This window comes from Vicugna pacos, chromosome 27 (assembly GCF_048564905.1).
Source record: "Vicugna pacos chromosome 27, VicPac4, whole genome shotgun sequence".
Taxonomy (NCBI): domain Eukaryota; kingdom Metazoa; phylum Chordata; class Mammalia; order Artiodactyla; family Camelidae; genus Vicugna; species Vicugna pacos.
In genome coordinates, this window is record NC_133013.1 from 15,168,289 (window position 1) to 15,188,256 (window position 19,968).

Genomic DNA, 19,968 nt, shown 5'->3' on the forward strand with positions numbered 1-19,968 from the left:
CTTTTCAAATGTAAGATAGAAATCCTACCAACCTTGTCTACTCACAGTAGTCGGTGTGTGGGGTGACGTAGACTGACTTCCTGGATTGCTCTAGAGCCCTGGTTTTCCAAGTGTGGTTCCTAACCACTGGCTTGAGTATCACCAGGAGCTTGTTAGAAACACACATTTTTCAGGACCCACCCAGACCTACTGAAGCAGAATGCTTGGAGGGGGTCCCTACAAGCCATTTGTAAATATGCCCGTCACATGATTGTGATGCACCTGTGTTTAAGCATGAACCAAGTGAACAAAAAAGATAGTTTTAAAAGCCCCTTTCTTATGAATTAAATTGGAGCATTTTGAGTAGAACTTCTAGCATATGGCTGACTGCTAACCCATCAGCAGTGGTTGACTGTGGAGATACATGGAAAATTATACACATTAAGCCGGATATTATTTCAAATAGACGGATCTGTGGCAGGTTCCTGAGTAAATTATTACTGGATTATTGACTCAGAATAACATCAAGTATGTAGTATTGAATATAGGACTGCTTATTTCTTGGCAGGAGGCAGTGATGATTTTCAATTAAGGGAGTTAATGCTTCACATTACTCTTCACAATATTTTTATGTCATTTGGGATTTCTCACAATTCCTTTCTTGTTTGGTTGTGGATAATTAAAGCCAGATCTGCTTTATATAGTTAGTAGAGCAGTTCATGATGCCAGTGGAACTGATAAGAGCACCTGGGTTTTGGAATGATATTGTAAACAGGCTTGTATAACTGAGTTTTGGACAGCATAATTAAAAAAAAAATTGAAGCCAGCAGCCAGCATTTGCGAGTTTAAAACTCCCAGTTATGGACTACATGCTGAGTCAGTGGTGCTTCAGGTAAACCAGTTGCTACTCTGTGTGAGCTAGCCTTCTGCCATGTGAGACAGTTTTTGCATCTCTCCCCATCTCTGAAATACAGTGAACCCTCTCCGCCACCCACAGCACACTCACAAAGAAACCTGCTCATCTTTCCAGACACATTTCCTGTCACTTGTTTCTGTGGAGCCCTTCCTGCACCTTCAGCCTCCTGTGGAATCTTTCACTCCCCTATCCAGGCCCCAACTACTCTGTATGGACTTTGCTATAACATCTCATAGGCAATAAATGAGTACACTTTTCCTTATGTGCCTTTTTCCATTTACTGTGTGCACCCCAGGGCAGAGGCTTTATACTTGAATTGTTTTTATTACTCTCATTTTAGCTTCGGCTTCTATCATAGTACCTTGCACATGATAGGTTCTCACTGTTTAGTTAAATAAAATTAAAGCTGTTCAGGAAAGAGCTTTGCTCCATGCGTGGATGAGATTAGTGAAAGATTAGGTTTTTTTTTGGGGGGGGGGTAAGGTTTATGACCCTGAAGGATAGGCCACTATAGATCATCACTTGGGAGATGAAGCCGCACAAGGGACTTTGTGACCTGGAACCAGTGACAAAGTGTCACCTTGACCCCCGAGATAGGGCCTCTAGAAAAACTTGAATGATACTTGGTGAAAACTGAATTTCACCCCAGACAGTCTAATACTTTTGTATTGTGTATGGGCTGTTCGCTTGGAACTCTGTGTTTGCATCTCTCTGTACTCATTTTATTGGTTGGACAAACCTATGAATTAGGATTGTTTTCTTATTTTACCGATAGGGAAACTAAGACAGCAGGATTTATATTTTAAAGTTCTAATACAAACTCTTATGTGTAAAATAAGCTACAAGGGTAAACTGTACAACACAGGAAATACAGCCAATATTTTATAACTATAAATAAGAGTATAATGTTTAAAAATCCTGAATCACTGTATTGTACACCTGTAACTTAAATAATATTGTACATCAACTAAAAAAAGTAAAGTTATTATCTGTTTATTATAAGACTAAAGATTTTCATTTCCTTCTTTGGAATTTGCTGTGTCACTGAGATAGAAATCTTAGTAGGTTCACGGAGTACAGATACAGTTACTGAATCTAACTCAGAAATCCATAGATAGCTCCAGACAGGGAGAACATTAGGGACGTGTTTGTATCAGCAGGGATGTGGAAATTACCTTCTTCGGAAAGGTACACTGACTTACTGATTAATGAGCTGATGATATGCATCTTTAGTACTTTTCCTTATTCCTACGCATTTCTCCTCCAGAGATTCTGATGGTTTCCTTTTATGTGGGTCCTTATCCTTAAGTAGGTAGAACTTAAGGATACTTTCAGAGATTTGTTTAGTTGTTTACTGTTTTTTAAACCAAAAAAGAAGTGTTGGCCCTTGTGCATCCTTGCAGCCCTTCACAAAGTTCTGTGTGGATTAACTGCTGACCCTGTGTGATATACAGAGCATCTGGCAGCTGGGGCGGAATTTTCAGCTGTCTCTCTTTGTTATGTCCACAGAAGGAAATGTGAGTTTTATCTCACTACTCAGGCAGTGGTACATTCCTTTTTTGGTCCATGGGACCCACCAGTCTGATGGTGGATTTATTTTCTTCCATTCCTGTCATCTTCTTGAACTAGTTGAAGGCCAGAGGTGATCTTGAACTACTGTCGTGACTATGAATTCCTCTTTGGTCACTTCCTGTGTTCCTAAATTCTACCTTGAGTAAAGTTTATTAAGTTTTGCCAGCATTGTCTAGCTCATCCTACCTTGTGTGGTTAAGGGATCCCAGGCAGCATAATGTTAAGAAGGTACTCTTGTGGGTGTTTCCCATAGCCAGTATCTTTTCTCCACAAACCCCTGTTTTTCAGATCTCCATAAAATTGTTTTATCCTTGCCACATCTATGGGTGTGATTATATGTTCTCCATATCTTACTAAGTCTCAGAATTAGAAGTGGGTCTTTATTATGAAACAAAAGTGGGTGTTTTAAGAAATGGTGTACTGAGAGTCCAGCCTCAGTCTTCCTGTAGATTATGGGGCTGTGGTCTTGATTTTTCATTTGCTGTGAGGTATGTGTATGCAGTAGAAGGCAGCAGAAATGCTCTTTGTGTTAAAACTGTTGGGAGGGAGGGCAAAGCTCAGTGGTAGAGTGTGTGCTTATTATGCACAGAGTCCTGGGTTCATTCCCTGGTACCTCCATTGAAAATAAATAAACCTACCCCCCCCCCCAAATAAAATGGTAATCCTAAGATTCTCCATTTATTGAATACCTTCTAGTACCTACCCACTGTGCTGTATCTTCTACATTCATTTTCTTATTTGACCACCCTACAACCTCATGAGATAATATTTTCTGTATTTTAAAGATGAGGAATTAGGGCCGGAGAGCTTCAGTCACTTGCTGAAGTCGTGCAGCTGGGAAGTGTAGAGGTGAGTTCGTACTAGCTTTTCTTGATTCTGAAGCCTGGGCTCCCGACATCAGGATATGCTGCGGTGTGTCGGCTCTTCCCCTCCCTGGTGCAGGAAGAAGTGGCTGTTGCTGAGGACTTGATGGGATTATTGAAGGCAGAACAGAGCAGTGAAAAGCAGGATTGTCTGGGAAGAAGGGGAGCCGTTTAGGGACAGGCACTGGACCTTCCGTAGGAGCCGCACCAGTGGGGAGCCGTGCAGTGCGGGCTCCTGGCTGTCTTACTTGGCATCACCTGGAGGATCTGTTTAATGCACAGGTTGCAGGGCTGCTGCCCCAGAGCTGCTGATTTATTGCGTTTGGGGCAGAGCTGAAGTTTTGCATTTCTGATAGGTTTCTGGATGATGCTTCTAGTTCTGGGGCACCACTTTGAGAACCCATGTAGAGAAAAATTACTTCTTTGTAGGAGTCAAGTAGATACAGGTTTAAATTCCTGCTCTAGTACTAACCAGCTGTGGGAGCCTTGAGTCTTCATCTGTAAAATTCAGCAGGATAAAACCTGTATTATAGGGTGTTTGTGAGGATTAAGTGTGATTTTAAAATGACAATATCTAGCACTTATTAAATATTTACCAAGTACCAGGTACTTTGAGAAGTGCTTCCCATATATAATTTACTCTTCAACTGTTAAATATTGTTGTCCCCACTTATAAAGACCCTAGCACACAGGTGTTTCTCAGTCAGTATTCCTGCCCTTCCCTGTCCGTATTTAAGAAGGCCAGGAAATGTGTAATACACCTTAGTTAGATTTTCATAGAGCTGATTTATTTCTTTTTAAAATTTCGGTACTTTAAAAGGAAAACTTAAAAGAAAAAAAACCCTGAATATTTATTTGCATTGGTTTCACCACGTAAGGCTGGATAAGAAAAATGTTGCTCTCATCTGAGATGATAAAATACTTCTTACTAGTTTATGGTTTTTAAGTATTGTGGGTTGTGTAATGCCCATATAGCTATTTACTATCACTTAGAAGACTTAACCATCTTTATGCTTTATAATTTACTTTTAAAATTAATCATTTTTTCTTTCTGCATTCCTTTATGACTGCTTTTCAGAGGGTTTCATAAAGCCAATTTTGCCATCCAGTTAAAATCCTTCACTCATAATTAAATATAAACCCAAAATAGTAAAATTTATTGCTTTATTTGGCTTTGTTTGAGAAATAATGTGGTTTACTTGGAGAGAGTATATAGGAAAGTAAAGACAGAGATTCTGAAATGTGGGCTATTTTTATGCACATGGTGGAGGTAAGTAAGGTGGGGGCATTTATTTTGGGTCTGCTGTGTGCTAGATACTTGGTATACCTTGTTAAAATACTACTGCTTAAGGGGATTATATAGTAACCCTAATCTGTGTAAGACAATTAAAGTGCTGCTGGTTCATAGTTAGCACTTGGTGAAAGGCCCATTGTTAAATTGTTTCATACAAGTCAGATATGTGAATATAGAAGATACAGTTTCTCCCCCTCTGGAGTTTACAATCTAGCAGTTCCCAAAAAGGACCGGAGGTGGTTCCTAAAAGAATCACGGAGCTAGTAGCAAGGGAAGCTGGTATTCTGAGTCATGTGACTTTAGAGCCAGTGATAATGCCTCCTATTCTGTGTTTCCTTCTTCCCTCCTTAATTTTGGTGTAGTTGACAGTGTCCCACTTGCAGGTCTCGAATATCTCTCTTCATGGTCTTACTGGTTTGTCATATCCTGGATTAGGAATGAGTTCAACTTGACCTGCTGGGTTCCCCTCCCGTACACATACCCATTGCACAAACAGCCAGCTTAAGGAATTGGAGGAGACCTTGATCTGCATGCAGTGGGTGAGACATAGTGTGTAAGACCAGGTAAGGAGGCCTTCACCTGAGGACGGAGACCAGGTGGCTACTCAGGAAAGGCAACCATGTCTTGTTTCATGCTGTCCTCTCTTGGGCCAATCATTAGTCAGGTGAGAGGAGGATATGACAGGTAAAAGGAGCAGCATGGCCTAGTAGTGAAACAAATAGTAAAGAGTGAGGCTTAAACCTCTTGGTGTGCTCTTGAACCGTATGCGGTGTGGTATGATTGCAGGGCATGTGTGGGGAGGGGCTGTGAGGGAGAAGAGGCTGGAGAGGTGAGCAGGGGCTAGGTTGGGGAGGGCGTGTTTGCTTCCAGTTGACGGGGCGTGCTCAGGAGGTCAAATGTTACCCTGCTGGCCATCTGTGAGTCTTGGGAGTAACTTCATCCCGTTGTATTTTGGAGATTCTTCTGCTTCAGACTGTGTGGCTAGCCTAAAACCCTGGAGACCCGATTTCATAGGTGACTTTTGAGGAAAACCAAGAGAACTGACCAGGAAAGCTGAGTGAGTAAGAGTCAGAGATGGGTAGACCAGACGTCAAGCTGGTAGATTTTTTTTTAATGATAAAATGCCCCCACTTCAGTCGTCTGCTCTCTGGGGGAGCAGAGATATTGATTTGTCTAATCCCCTCCAGTCTCACTAAATTTCTATCAAGAATGAACAAAAACCTTTATGATCTCTGCATTTTAACTGAATATCTGGTCCTGTTAGCAGAGGGGACTGTCCCTTTAAGTGTTGACCTAATTACTCTAGCAGGTCCAGAGAGTTGGGAAACATCTGTGAAAGGGTGAGGCTGGTGCTTTTTTTTTTTTTTTCAGAGCCACCAGCCAACCCTGTCCAACCAATTTAGCTTTACTTATTAACAAGAATGGACTGACAGACAGGGTTGTACATTGAAACAAAAAGGTTATACTCTTAGAATTCTAAAAAAAAAATATTTGTAAGGAATACTTCTGGTTAAAAGGGCCATACATTAAATGATTTCCAAAGTTTAAAAATTTGGTTCCTTTCCCAGCTGAAGTTTCAAGATTATTCCCCATTAAACAGAATAGTCTCTAAAACCATTCCATAGAGAACGCAACAGACTAATTGAGCGCCATCTGCTGGGTTTTTTGTATATATGTATTTTTTATTGAAGTACAGTCAGTCAGTTTACAATGTTGTGTCAATTTCTGGGGTACAGCATAATGCTTCAGTCATACATGAACATACATATATTCATCTTCATAGTCTTTTTCACCGTAAGTTACTACAAGATACTGAATATGGTTCCCTGTGCTATACAGCATAAACTTGTTTATCTATTATATATATATATTAGTATCTGCAAATCTCAAACTCCAAATTTATCCCTTCCTATCCCCTTCCCCTGGTAACCATAAGTTTGTCTTCTATGTCTGTGAGTCTGTTTCTGTTTTATAAATCATCTGCTGGTTTTATTTTAATGGACCAAATAGGTGGTGCTAGGAAATCTTTAAGAATTTGTGTATATCTTAGTGTTGAAAATTTTGAAGCTAGAAGACAGTATGAATTTTGATTATCATTAGTAGTAGTATTTTAAATAATAGTTTTGTATTAACATTGGGAACGGAATGCTTTTGGCAGGAATAAAGATTAAAAATGAAGATTATAGGGGTTTCATTGACCCTGTATTTTCATGTGGCAAAAGATGAACCTGGTTGAAGTAAATTAACTTCAAATATGAAATAAAATAGTTACATCTTTTCTAACATTGAAATCAGCCACTGTTCATATGGAATGAATGTAGTTTATGCCCTGAATTAGTAACTTTTCACAGTTGATTTTGGTTCATGTCACTTGAGGTGCTTTGAGACATCTTTTAAGGAAGGTGTTATAAAAAGGGCTTTGCTGACCAGTCTGGAAAGTGGGCTTTATTCTGAAGGGAGTGAAGATTACCTGAATATTTTTCCACTTGAGAGAGAGATGGGTAAAGCTGCTGAGGTAGATAAATGGGGACGATGCTGTTATATTCTCTTCTTGTCACTGGTCCTTTTGAGCCTTAGTTATATTTTAAGTGACTGTTTAAGGACCACTGAGCTCCAGTTTGGCATAGCCAGAGAATTGGATTTAAGATCTAATTTCTCATCTAGTCATCTTAAGTGTTTAAATGGGTTGACAAGAGAGAGGCAGATTATTTCCAGGAAGAAAATCCAGTTAGGAATTCATCCATCCATTCGTCCATCCATCCATCATTTATTGAGTACTTAAATACACTTTCAGGCCATGATATTGCAGTGAGTAAAACAAATACGCTCCCTGGCCTCGTGAAGCTTACATAAAAGTTGGGAAGAGAGGAGGGAATCAGGGAAATATGCAACTAAATATATGCCCTTAGAATTTCATGCATATAATATATATGTAGAATATATACTGAGTATGTGTATATAAACTCACACATACACACAAGGAAGTAATACATGTAAAATAGTGAAAAGTGCTATGGGGAAAAACAGGGCAAGATAAGGAGAGTTGGGGCAGGGGAGTTCATATTTCATGTAGGACAGTCAGGGAAGACCTCACGGATAATGGGACGTTTGAGAATAATGATCACTAATATTGTATAAAAGTTGTTTATCATTTTCTCATTTGATCTTCCAACCATGTGTAGAAAGTAGATGGGGGAAGTAATGTTAAGCCTTCCAGGGCTTCTCTGGGATTAGAGTATAAAAGCCGACGTCCTTGGCTTTTCTTTATGTCCTCCTTTCTTGCTTATGGTTTGTATGCTCGAGCTATGGCACATTACTTCTCAAATGGACATTGTTTGTTCAAAGCATGTAGGTGTAGAAAAAGGATAAAGTCACTCCAAGGAGAGAGAACCACAGTGATTGTTTTAAAATGTGAATCAGATTATGTTACTCTTTTCAGAACCTTCCAGTGCTTCAGCTTCAGACTAGGAAAGAATCCAAAGTCCTACCTCGTCTACCATCCAGTGTTGATTCACTGCCCTCTGTTGTTCCGTGTACGTGCTGAGCTTATGCTTGTCTTGCAGTTGCTGGGCTCTTGGCCTTGAACACTTGTGACCTGCTTCTTCTCTCAGGTTTCTGCTCAGATGTGACTTCCCTTAGTAGCCTTCCCTGACTCTCCTGCCTGAAACAGACTCTCAACCCCACTTTGGACACATTTTAATCCCTTACCTGTCTTACTCTCTGTAATAGAACTTTCCCCTTGGTGTTACTTATTGTAATTTGTTTTACTTGCTAAAATGGAAGCTCTGTGAGGCCAGAGGCCTTGTCTCTTTCATGTTTATCCCCTAGTTCTTAAAAGTGCTTGACAGATATTTGATGATCAATAAATACTATCATGAGTAAACTCATTTTGCTGACTGAATGAGTTTCTAGTGGTTATTTATCAGGTCTGTAGCTATGAAGTGACTAGTTCTGATCTTATTCCCGAGCCTATGTTTTTCCTACTTCATGACCGTTTGTCGTGGCAGATACTCTGTTAGTGAGGAACATATTGCACAGAAGAAATAGTGGATCCTACATAATATTGAAGATTTGTGTGTATGTGGGCACATTTGGGCACATGCACTCTCTTGCTGTCACACACACACACCGAAAGTTTGAAGATACTTGAAATAAAAATAAAGACTTTTTAAATACAGATACAACTTAAACAAACAAAGCAAACCTGGTGAGCTAGTACTTTGTGATGGTGTTACTTGCCCAGAAAAACAAAGCTACTCTGAGATGCATACAAGTTACTTTGGGAGGATTATTAAAAACCCAGCAGAACTCAACAGTCCTGTTCAGCGAGTTGGATTTGGGGTTTTTCTTCTGCTGGGTCTTGTGTTTTCAGCCTGATGGCAACAACATCATACATTTATGTTTGTTGTTATCTTAAAGGCACTCAGGGTACGTTTTGCTATGACTGTGCCTTACAAACTGGCCTTTTATTTCCTAGAACACTCCAGTAAATTAGGTGGCACAAATTATAATTAAAGTTTGTGGTATTCTCCTTTCGAGTGAGTCCCAGTGTAAAGAAGGCCAAGGAATGGTACTTCGGGATGCTCACAAAGATAGAAATATGAGACTGATATTTCTCTGAGGTTTGCTGATATTATATTGATTTTTGTTAGTTTAATAATACCCAGTGTTTAAAAACTCTGATTTGGCAGCTGTTTTCTGAATGACTTGGATTCATTTAGCCTTTAATCCTTACATTTGTTGGCATCCCTGATTCTCTGTTCTTTGGTTTCTCCTCTTCTCTGGCTGGCCTTTCCTTGCTTGGTCTGATTCTGCAGATCAGCTTTTTCTTTCTCTCCCCTACAGGAACCTGAAGGTCTGGTCCTTGGCTCTCTGTGACCATGGAGACTCGTTGATGGTCCAGGCTTCTTAACTTAGTGCACGTTGACTCTCAGACCTGCCTCACCAGCTCAGACCTTTTCTGACAGCCTGTCCTGCTGACTACCTGTTGGATATGTAATATCTACAATTTTCCATCCTTCTGGTGTATGAAACTCGACACTTAAAGCTTATTGTTCTTTCTCACAAATCATCTCCCCCTCATATTTCCTTAGTGAGATGCCCCTTTTTCTGCTAATGTCACTTCATGTTTACTCTCTTCCTGTCTTTGTCCAGCCCCCAGTCAGTCAGTTACCATATTTTATCAAATTATTCCAACCACATGCCTTTCTACATTTATTTCTTTTTAGCTCATCTTGGTACCATAGTAGTTTAAGCTCCTTTTGCTTTCTTACACTATGTTTTTGTAATATTTTCCCCGGATGGTTTCCTTTCCTCTTTTCTCTTTTTCCTTTTAGGATACTGTTGTGAGATTAAACCTCCTAGAACATTTGCAGCTTCTAGCATGTTACCCTCCACTCCTCTGCTACCCGATTTTCTACCAGTACATACCACACAAGGCTGTATATTTTTTCTTGCCTGCATACAGGTTCAAGTATGAATTTTTTGGCTTGCCATTAATACTGTTTTTAAGCTGATCTCTGCTACCTTTGTTCATTCATATAGTTATTGGAAAACTTCATTTTGTTAGACAGGCACTGGGTGAAGCGCCCAAACGAGTGCAGTTCTTGCTTTTCACAAGCTTCAGGTGGTGATGAGAAGTGCGTGCAATAAGGTGGGCTAAGCGTACACTTAAACATACTCTGTCCAGGGCTTTGTCACACATCTTCGCGTCCTAGCAGCCCATGTGCCTGGGTTTGAGTTTACCCTGAATGTGACCCTGTCTCCTGCTTCATCTCCCTCATCACCTCCGGATGCTCGTCTTCCTTGTCTTCAGCACTCTCTTCCTTCTAAACTGTCGTGGTTCTTTTGGTCTCTGCAGCTCGCTTGCTATTGACCATGTGTTTTTTTCTATCGATGATTACCTCTTTGCACATACACATCTCCTTTTTTGTCACCTAACTCTGTTTCCTGCGCTTAACCTTAGCATCAGAATAGTGGAAAGAAGACAGACTTTGGCATCCTACTTGGGTTTGAATCCCGACTTTAGCCCCTTCTAGCTTTGTTCTTACACAAGATATTACAGATTCTCTGGACTGCAGTTTTCTCATCTCTTAAGCAGGGGCAGAGATACTGCCCTTACAGTGTTTGTAAAGTGGCTGGTTCCACCCTCTGACCTGCAGTGGGCCTTCAGAAAAGGGTGGTGGTTGTGGTGGTTGAGTGCGTGCTTAGCATGCAAAGGTCCTGGGTTCAATCCCCATTACCGCCACTAAAATAAATACATCTAATTACATACCCACCCTCCAAATAAATAAATAAAATAATAAAGGCCCTCATCTCAAAAAACCAAAAAAACAAAACAGAAGAGGGTACTTGTGAGCCAGTGTTGGCTCCCCACCCTTTCTCCTGTCACCAAACTTCTGTGGTGTTTATTGTGTCTGGACTATTAATTTAGTGGTTAAAATGTCTGCTGTGTTATATTAGTTGTTTTTCCTCTTTCGTCGGATAAGAGACGATTGTGCAGGAGTGAGGACAGGCTCCCTGCGTCCAGCCTGGAACCTAGCACCAAGGCCACTTTATAAACAGTTTGCTGTTGATAAAGAGCTTTTTCCACATCTGTGTTGATAGAGCTTGTCACATCCCCAGTCCTTAAGTCCTTTAAAGCCTTTTGAATGAAACACTTTTTTCCCCTCATTTTTACGTTCTTAAAACTTCATATGTGGAAATAATTTCAAATTTATAAAAAGTTGTAAAAGACAGTACAAAGAATAACCATATTTTAGTTACTCAGGATAACACCTGTTGTTAACATTTCATCCCACTTGCTCTATCATTTGCACTCTCTCTAATACCTGTCTACACCCACAGTGTTTCCTTTACTGTCGGTCAGTAAGTTACAGATATCCTGGCCCCTTATCCCTAAGGCCCTTCAGTATGAATTTCCTGAGACTGGAGCTTCCCTCTTCTAAATCACAATGAGTTGGTTATTGTTTTTAGTTGTCAGGCCTCTTTTAGCTTCTTTAATCTGGGACGTGTCCACAGCTCGCCTTTATCTTTTATGGCGTTGGCCATTTTGAAGAATACAGTACACTTCTCTCTCTCTCTCTTTTTTTTTAATAAAACATTTCTCATTTTTTGTTTGTCTAATACTTCCTTGTTATTAGATTGAACTTTTGTGTTCTTGGTCAGAGTACTGCTTAGGTAATTTTGTGTCCTTCTCAGGGCATCACATCTGGAAGCACACACTGTTCATTTATCTTTACTGAGGATGTTTATTTTGACTGTCTGGTCAAGGTATTGGCAGAGGTCTTCATTTGATAAATACTACTTTTTTCTTCCTTGTAACTAGTAAGCAGTCTGTGGGGCGATACTTTTAAGACAATGTAAATGTCTTGTTCCTCATCACAATTTCCCCCTAGATTGAGCATTCACTGACAGTTTTTGCCAGAATTGATCTCTACCATTATGGTTGCAAAATGGTAATTTTACTGCTTGTGGCCCAGTCAGCCTCTTCATTCCATTATACATAGGGTTCTCCCTTCTCCTCTGTTTAATTTATTTATCTGTTGTTAGGATGTCTGTTTAATTTATTTGTCTATTGTTAGGATGTCTATTGTTAGTATTGTTAGTGTAGACTCATGACTTCCTAGTTTTCATTATTTATAATTCATTACTGTTCTTAATTGAAAATTTGGTCCCAAGTTGTTCCAGATTTGGCCAGAGGAAGCCACTTCAATATGCAACATGTCCCCGTCCTTTTTTTCTTTTTTTAACGGGAACGTTTGCTTATTTTCTGTCAAAACAAGATGTCCTTATCTTGTACATCCCATGACCTAGCCCTGGAAACAGCCATTTCTTTGAGCTGCCTTGGTTCCAGTACTGAAGAATGGTATTAGTGACCAAAATCGGAGTGTTAGGTATGCTTACTGCTACTGGGTGTCCCTCAGTGGTGTGAGCCTTTAATGAAATTTAAAACCAGCTGCCCTGAGTTTCCATGGGATAGGCTTTGCATTTCAGATAATGGAAAAGCTAATCCCGACTGTCAGTCTTTGGTTGCTTTAGGAAATGATTGGGCAAAATGGTATGTCAGTTGCCAAAACTCTGTATTTAAAGGTGAGAATGAAAGTAATTCCATGAATGCAAATAGCATCTGAATTATACAAGAACTCACTTTGGAGTTACTCTGTTGGTACTGTAATAATTGGCACCTCATGGAAAGATACTACTTTGGAGTAATGCTCAATATTTACCTAGTATTACTTCCTTTGTTTCACGTTTCCCATGTGAACGCTGGGTATATCTCTTGTCATTTTGCGATTCTAGAATGAAAGTTACTGTTAGAACTTCCGAATTCTGGGACCCTGCAAGAATGTCTTTACTAAATATGTCTCAGAAATGTAACTTAATTTTGTACTTTTTAACTTTGAGTATCTGGTCATATAAATTGTTTGAGAAGTTATTTCTTGGAAGCTTCTTTTTTTATTATATATTTTTAAACTTTTTTAATTGAGTTATAGTCATTTTACAATGTTATGTCAAATTCCAGTGTAGAGCACAATTTTTCAGTTATACATGAACACACATGTATTCATTGTCACATTTTTTTCGCTGTGAGCTACCACAAGATCTTGTATACATTTCCCTGTGCTATACAGTGTAATCTTGTTTATCTATTCTACATTTTGAAATCCCAGTCTGTTCCAGGAAAGTTCTTATTTTGGAATAATTTCAAATTTATGGAAAAACTTTAAGACTAGTGCAAAGAAATTGCATATACCCTAAACCCAGATTCACCAGCTGTTAACATTCTGCCCTATTTGCTTAATTAATCATTATCTCTCATTTTTCCCTGAATCATTTAAGAGTAACTTGTAGACATGCTCCTTTACCCCAGATACTTCACTGTGTATTTCTTAAAAATAAGAATATTCTCATACATAACCACAGCACAATTACCAAAAACTAGGAAAATTTTAACATTGATACAGTGTTAAATCTGAAAACCTCATTCAGATCTTGATGCTTGTCCCATTAATGTCCTTAATAGCAATTTGTTTTTATTGTTCAGGATCCAGTCCAGGATCATGTATAGCGTTTAGTTGGAAAGTCTTTTTAGTCTCCTTTAATCTGGGGTAGTACTTCAGTCTTTCTTTGTCTTTCATTAGTGCCTTTTTTGAAGAGTATAGACCAGTTTTTGTTTTTTATTTTTTTTAACAGAAAGCCTTTCAATTTGGGTTTGTGTGATGTTTTCTTAGGACTAGATTGAGTTTATGCATTTTTGTTAGGAACACGAAGTGATGCTGTGTACCCAGTGGATGGGATCAGAAGACGTCTGATGTTAACTTTGTTTCATTATTCGTGATGTTAACTTTTTTGATCACTTGATTCAGGTGGTGTCTGCCAGGCTTCTATCTTTCCCTTTGTAATTTATAAGTGAGCAAATTATTTTTAAAAATAAGTTTTTTTTTTCTTTTTAAAATAATCGATTTTTATTTTTAAAAATTGGAAAACACAAAAGCATGAAGTAAATTAAAACTGGCTTCAACTACTACCTAGGAATAACTATTACTAAAGTTTTGGTGTCTCCTCCTCTTGTCAAATGTGTGTTTTGAGCACCTGCTGCTTATTCTAGACAAAGGGAATAGCTCAGTGAATGAAACATGCTCATGGGGCTGACATTCTGGAAATAGTAATAGCTATCACTTAGTTGTTTATTGAGATATAATTAACATATAACATTGCATTAGTTTTAGGTGTACAACACAATGACTCAATATATATATATATTGCAAAATGATCACCACAATAAGCTTAGGTAACATCCATCACCACATACAGTTAGAAAACTTTCCTTGTGATGAGGACATTTAACATCTATTCTCTTAGCAACTTTCAAGGGTGCAGTACAGGATTGTTAACCAGTTAACTGTAGTCATCATGCTGCACCGTACAGTGATTATAGCTGTGGTTTATTGAACAGTTACCATGTGCCATGCACTGCTACAGGTGCTTTACTTTTATCATTTACTTGTTGCCATGACCAGATGAGGTAAGTGTGACTGTTGCTCTCTCATGGCAGAGACCTTAGTGTACCCCAGGTTAAACAGCTGGAGAGAGTGGTGTGCTGTGTCTGCTGTGATGGAGGCTGAGGCCGTCCTCTTAACCACTGTGGTGTGCTCACAAGTTCTCAGCCAAGTTTGAAAATTAGAAAACACGTTGACCTAAGGTGGGGATTATATTGAACTCTTGGGAGCAGAACTGTGGCGACATTGTTGTCCGTGACCCGAGATGCTTTGTACTGGCCTAGGATTTCCTCTTACAGCAAGCCCTCTGACTCCTTGTAAGCAGTGACCTCTCTTGATTGGGCCTTCCTTATAGAAATTCTCTTCCTTTCCCCCTTTTCCCTTTTGCTGACCTGTTCTCAGTGATGTGATGGTTAAAAAGAAAAAAAGCAAAACCAAGCCAAACCCTGCTTTGTAACATTTGCCTGTTTCGGTGGTGTTAATACTCCCATAATGGTTGTTTTCGAGATGTCAGCACCACATCACTGAACAGAGTTGGCAAGAGATGTGTACTGGAACAAGATGCAGTAGCGCATCATTATAACAGGGGCAAGAGATGGAAACCTCAAGAGCATAGGTAATAGTCCGATGTGGCAAAATAATTAAGAAGTGGTGACTTTTGAGTATTAATTACATCTATTTAATTGTAAGCTTATGTCATTTGCTTTTTATTAATGGCTATGTTTTAACACCTGACTTGTGGAACTCCTGAAAATACGGAAAGCTCTTCCAAGCCCATCCTTGCCAGCTCCAGCATACCACTGCGGTTATCTGCTGCTGACAGGGCCACCTTCTAGAAACCTTAACGACTGACACCATTTTGCTGTCTCAGAGAGCAGTGCTGTCCTTCCTTTTAACACTCCTCCCACAGAACTGCCTAGCAGTCTCATTCCCCAAATTGCCATCTGACATCTTCCCTGTTTCCAAGGCCTGGCTTGTCCCCACACTGCTGAGTCACTCTCCCCCGTCCCTCAGGTGCTCTTCTCCTCCCGTTCCACTCTGTCCCAATCAGGTTACTGTCCCCAGTGGAAGGAAGGCCCCAGACCTCACTGGTATCTTGGTGCATCAAGAGTCTCTCAGCAGGATGTTAGGTCTAATGTGGAAAGAGACTCCTTGATCTAGAAAAGGAAGGTTTATTCTTTGAATTCCAGGTTAGAAATGTAAATGAAAAATAAATTTCCTTTTACTACTTAATAAGTATATAAAGGTGATTACAGTACTATTAATACAATGTATTCACTATATAAATGAGTTAAAGATGGGGAGAACTGGGACCATAACTGCGATTTAAAACCCAGTAAGTGATTGGTGGCATTTTAGGATTGCAGTGCATTTATATTTGGAGTGTCACCTGTACTTGGGGCCTAGTAGAGATTGTCTGTTCTGTTAGTTCTTGTGCCATCTGTCAGCAAAGCTAATTAGGACCCTGGAAAAACTGTCAGGTTCAAGAATACATTTCTCATTAATAAAGAAACAGAAATTACCTTGGTAAGGGTAGCACTCTATTTCTTGAGTTCACATTCCTGGAGAAATGGAGATGTGGTTGTACTCTGTCCCCAGGGTTAGGTGGTCAAACTGAAATTTTAATCAAAATGTCTTGAAAGTTGCCCTTGTTATAATAAGTTCATCTGTTGTAGTTAAAAAAAAAACACGACAGACTTGTTAACTGGCAGCCAGATTGATTTATCTGCCTATTCCTCGGGGCTTGTCCTTCCCATGAGCTGTAGTGTCATTTACCAGGGTGTCCCTCAGGGATGGTGTGATCAAAGCAGCCACCTCAACAGAAATTCTTACTTAGATCTGTTTTTCACTTTTGTTTTTTAATCACCACTCTGCTCGATTAATCTTTTAAGGCCATCTCAAGTAATTCTAAGTGCCTGGTACTACTGCGGTGAAATAGGAGTCATGTGGCTGAAATGCAGAGTAAGAGTGTTTATTATTTGCTCCCAGTGACTTTATCAGAGTGCAGAGGATACTCCTTCAAGGAAAACAGGTACTTTGATTCCAGGTGCCTTTGGAACCTAAATTTCAAGTGAGTTTGAAGTGAGTGAGGCTTCTCTGTTCTCTTCTTTTGAATATTTTGGGTAGTTGACTCAAAAATTTTTTAACAAAATTATTAAAGCTATGAAAGCAATTTAAAGCTTATTTACCTTGGTCTTAAGAATAAAAAAGGTTGATATGGAAAGCTTTGTTAAAAGGGTTTCAACTGCCGATTAGCCATCTTCTCTGACCCCCGTTAAAAGAAGGCCCCAGATATCACTCGTATCCTGGGCACAGAGAGGTCTCGTGGGTTTCGTGTGGAGAGGAAATTCTTGATCTTGAAAAAGAAGATATATTCTTGGAATTCCAGGTTAGCTATCTAAGTGGAAAAACAACTTTTCTGTAACAGCCCACATTATAAGTAGTTTAGGCTGGCAGGCCCCACAGTGGTTTTGCAGCCACACAACTCTACTGTGGCCCACGGCAGAGCAAAAGTAGTCATCGACATTGTGTGAGCAGGTGAGCATGACTGTGTTCCAGAAGAACTTTATTTGTGAACGCTGAAATTTGGGTGCTATAGAACTTTCACATGTTAACACATATTTTTCTTCCAGCCATTTAAAAATGTAAAATCCTTTCTCAGCTTGTGAGCCACATAGAAACAAGCAGAGGGCTGGATTTGGCCCATGGCTCAAAAGTTTGCTAACATGTGCTCCAAAAGATGAAACTTTAAAACTTTAATTTATACTTTTTTTCAGGTTATAACGATATTTCAGTACCTTGAGAAATTGATTCTTTTCATATGTGCTGCAGACATTTTAACTGGTTGTGGTTTATCATGCCAAAGTATATTAAACATTTTACCAGCCTAAGCTTTTCCAAGAAAAGAACTTATACACAAGCCCAAAGTGTAATTCTAAATAGTGACTAAAGTCAGTGATGACTCTCTTTTACTGACTTTGCTATTCCGCGTGCTAGGGTATTTTGGAACTATCCAGTTCAGCAGTCATGGTGAGTTACAGCTTATCTGTAGTTCATTCTGACTTCTTAACAGCAGATTAACCCCTACCGTGTGCAGGACACAGCGCAGAGCGCTGAGGATACAGTAAGAGACACTCAGGACTGCGGGAAGTACTGTGAACTCCATTTCCAGAATCAACCTGTTGGAGCATTTCCTCTACTAGACTTGATCCCAAGCTTGACTTTATTACAATTTTTGATTTTCATAGTTTAGTGAAACACTACCTGCTGCTTCATCATGCTGCAGACCATTAAGTTGTGGCCACAGGGTGGCATGGTTCTCTAAGAGGCTTTATTATTGCTAAAGTGGAAAAGAAAAAAGATGCTCTTAAGTAATGAGAATTCTCTCCCCTGTTTAATGTTAAAATGGCCTAGTCTTCTCTAAATTGGATTTTGCACAGTGCATTATTAAGATTTATACAGTGCTGAACCTCAGTGCTTTAAAGTCTTGTTTATGGTTACAACATGAATTATATAATGTTTCTGACTGGGAGAATGGTAATTAGGACTGTGTTTCATAGAGTAAATGTAATTTAGCCACTGACCTCAATTTTTAAAAAATGAATGTATCAAAATTGCTAGAATACTAGCAAATAAAAGGACAGAGATGTCTTAACTTCTGAATAGTTGCAAAATCATGGGCAGAGTTACTGGCACAAGATTTATGTCTGATTCTATGGGCTTAGTGGAGGGATGGGTAAAGAAGAGTAGAGATTCCAGATGGTCAGGAAACACCAGTTGTTGGAAAAGTGACCCTCCCATTTTAATAGATTAAGAATATTGTTGTAGACTGAGAGGTGAATATGTTTCAAGAGTTCTCACATATTAGCTGTAAGAAGAGAAGGTTTTATCTCCATTTATACAGTCAAGGAAACTGAGATTTAGGGGATTTAAGTAAAGTCTTTGTAGACGGAGTTTAAACCCAGATTTGTCTGGAGCCCAAGCTTACGTTCTTTGCACGCCACTGTTTCCAGGCCAGCTGTGATAGAGGCGCTCCGTGTTTCTTGGAGAATGGGTGGACTTGGCAGTGATTTGTGGGGTGTAGAATCTAGAGAATTATTGCTACAACTGGAACACAGAGATTGAGGGGCATTCTGAGTATAAGGATGCAACTGTTAAATATGCTTCCTCTATCCTCTCTGCCTTATTCTTTGAATTTTCCTGAAATTTTTACGGAGCTTTTCCAGAGAGCTTTTTTATATTCCTTTAAAAAGTTCTTCACATAAATATACGGCTATCTTGTTGATTTACTTGTTTGTCTAATCTCCCTCCACTAAAATTTAAGTTCAAAGGGACAAAGATCTTATTTTCAGGTCGTTTTGTATTCTCAATGCCTAAAATACTTCCTGACACATACGTGCTCAATCAGTGTTTATATTTGTATAAATTTACTAGATTGGGACAATGGCATACAAATACATTTGATTTTCCCTTAAACTTGATATTTTGTAACGATAGAGTCCCAAGAGGAGCCTAACGCAAACTCTCTCTCTCTTTCGTAGGGTGACTGTGTTGTCACTGTGCTGCTCGCTGAAGAGGACAAAGTTGAGGATGATGTAGTCTTTTACTTGGTATTTTCGGGTTCCACCCTCCATCACTGTACAAGTACGCGGAAGGTCAGTTCTGATACCCTGGAGACCATTGCTCCTGGTAAGTGTTTGATTAGGATCTTCACTAACTCCTGTGACTCTTTTATTCCACAGAAGTCATTAGTATATTCATATTCACTCTACACTGTTCATTAGTGCAGAGTGACAGGACAAATGAGTCAGGGTGGTAGAACTATTGTTAGATCTTTATTTTAAATCCATTTATGAAATAAAATATCTTGTTTATATCTTGTTTGTTCCACAAAAATCTGAGCCTAACTAGAAATAAAATGGTGTCATAAATTGAAAGACAGTAATTAGAATCAGCAAAAATACCAGTTTATTGGAATGTTGAGGAAAACTAAAACACATTTGGAAGATAAAAGTTATTGTGTGGTTACTATGATATAACTGCAAATTTGATTCAGAATATCATAGTGGCAAAAGCAAAGGGAAAACACAGTAACACCTTCCTCAGTATCCGTCAGGGAAGGACTTTACAAGTCTTCTGTTAAAGCCAAAGTTTCCTCAAATTAATGGATTATAGTTCATGGTGGAATGAATACTTAATCACTATTGCATTTATAAGTTTAAAATGAAAGTGTTTATTTATTAAAAATTCTTTACAATGTTACTCAGTCATTGCTTCTTCCACCAGAAATGGCTTATAAAATCATGGCCATCTCTTGACCTATCCCAGGCACCTGAAGGTGTA

The 19,968-nt window shown here is 39.2% G+C and overlaps 1 protein-coding gene across 10 annotated transcripts in view; it reads left to right on the forward strand.

Annotated features, from left to right (window-relative positions):
* Positions 1 to 19,968, forward strand: part of AKAP13 (A-kinase anchoring protein 13) — a 292,102-nt gene that overhangs the window by 84,687 nt on the left and 187,447 nt on the right. For all 10 annotated transcript variants that reach the window (XM_072950728.1, XM_072950730.1, XM_015234379.3 and 7 more), the window contains exon 3: positions 19,167 to 19,314. In XM_072950728.1, the coding sequence (XP_072806829.1) occupies positions 19,167 to 19,314 (148 nt within the window). The remainder of the gene's footprint in view (positions 1 to 19,166; positions 19,315 to 19,968) is intronic.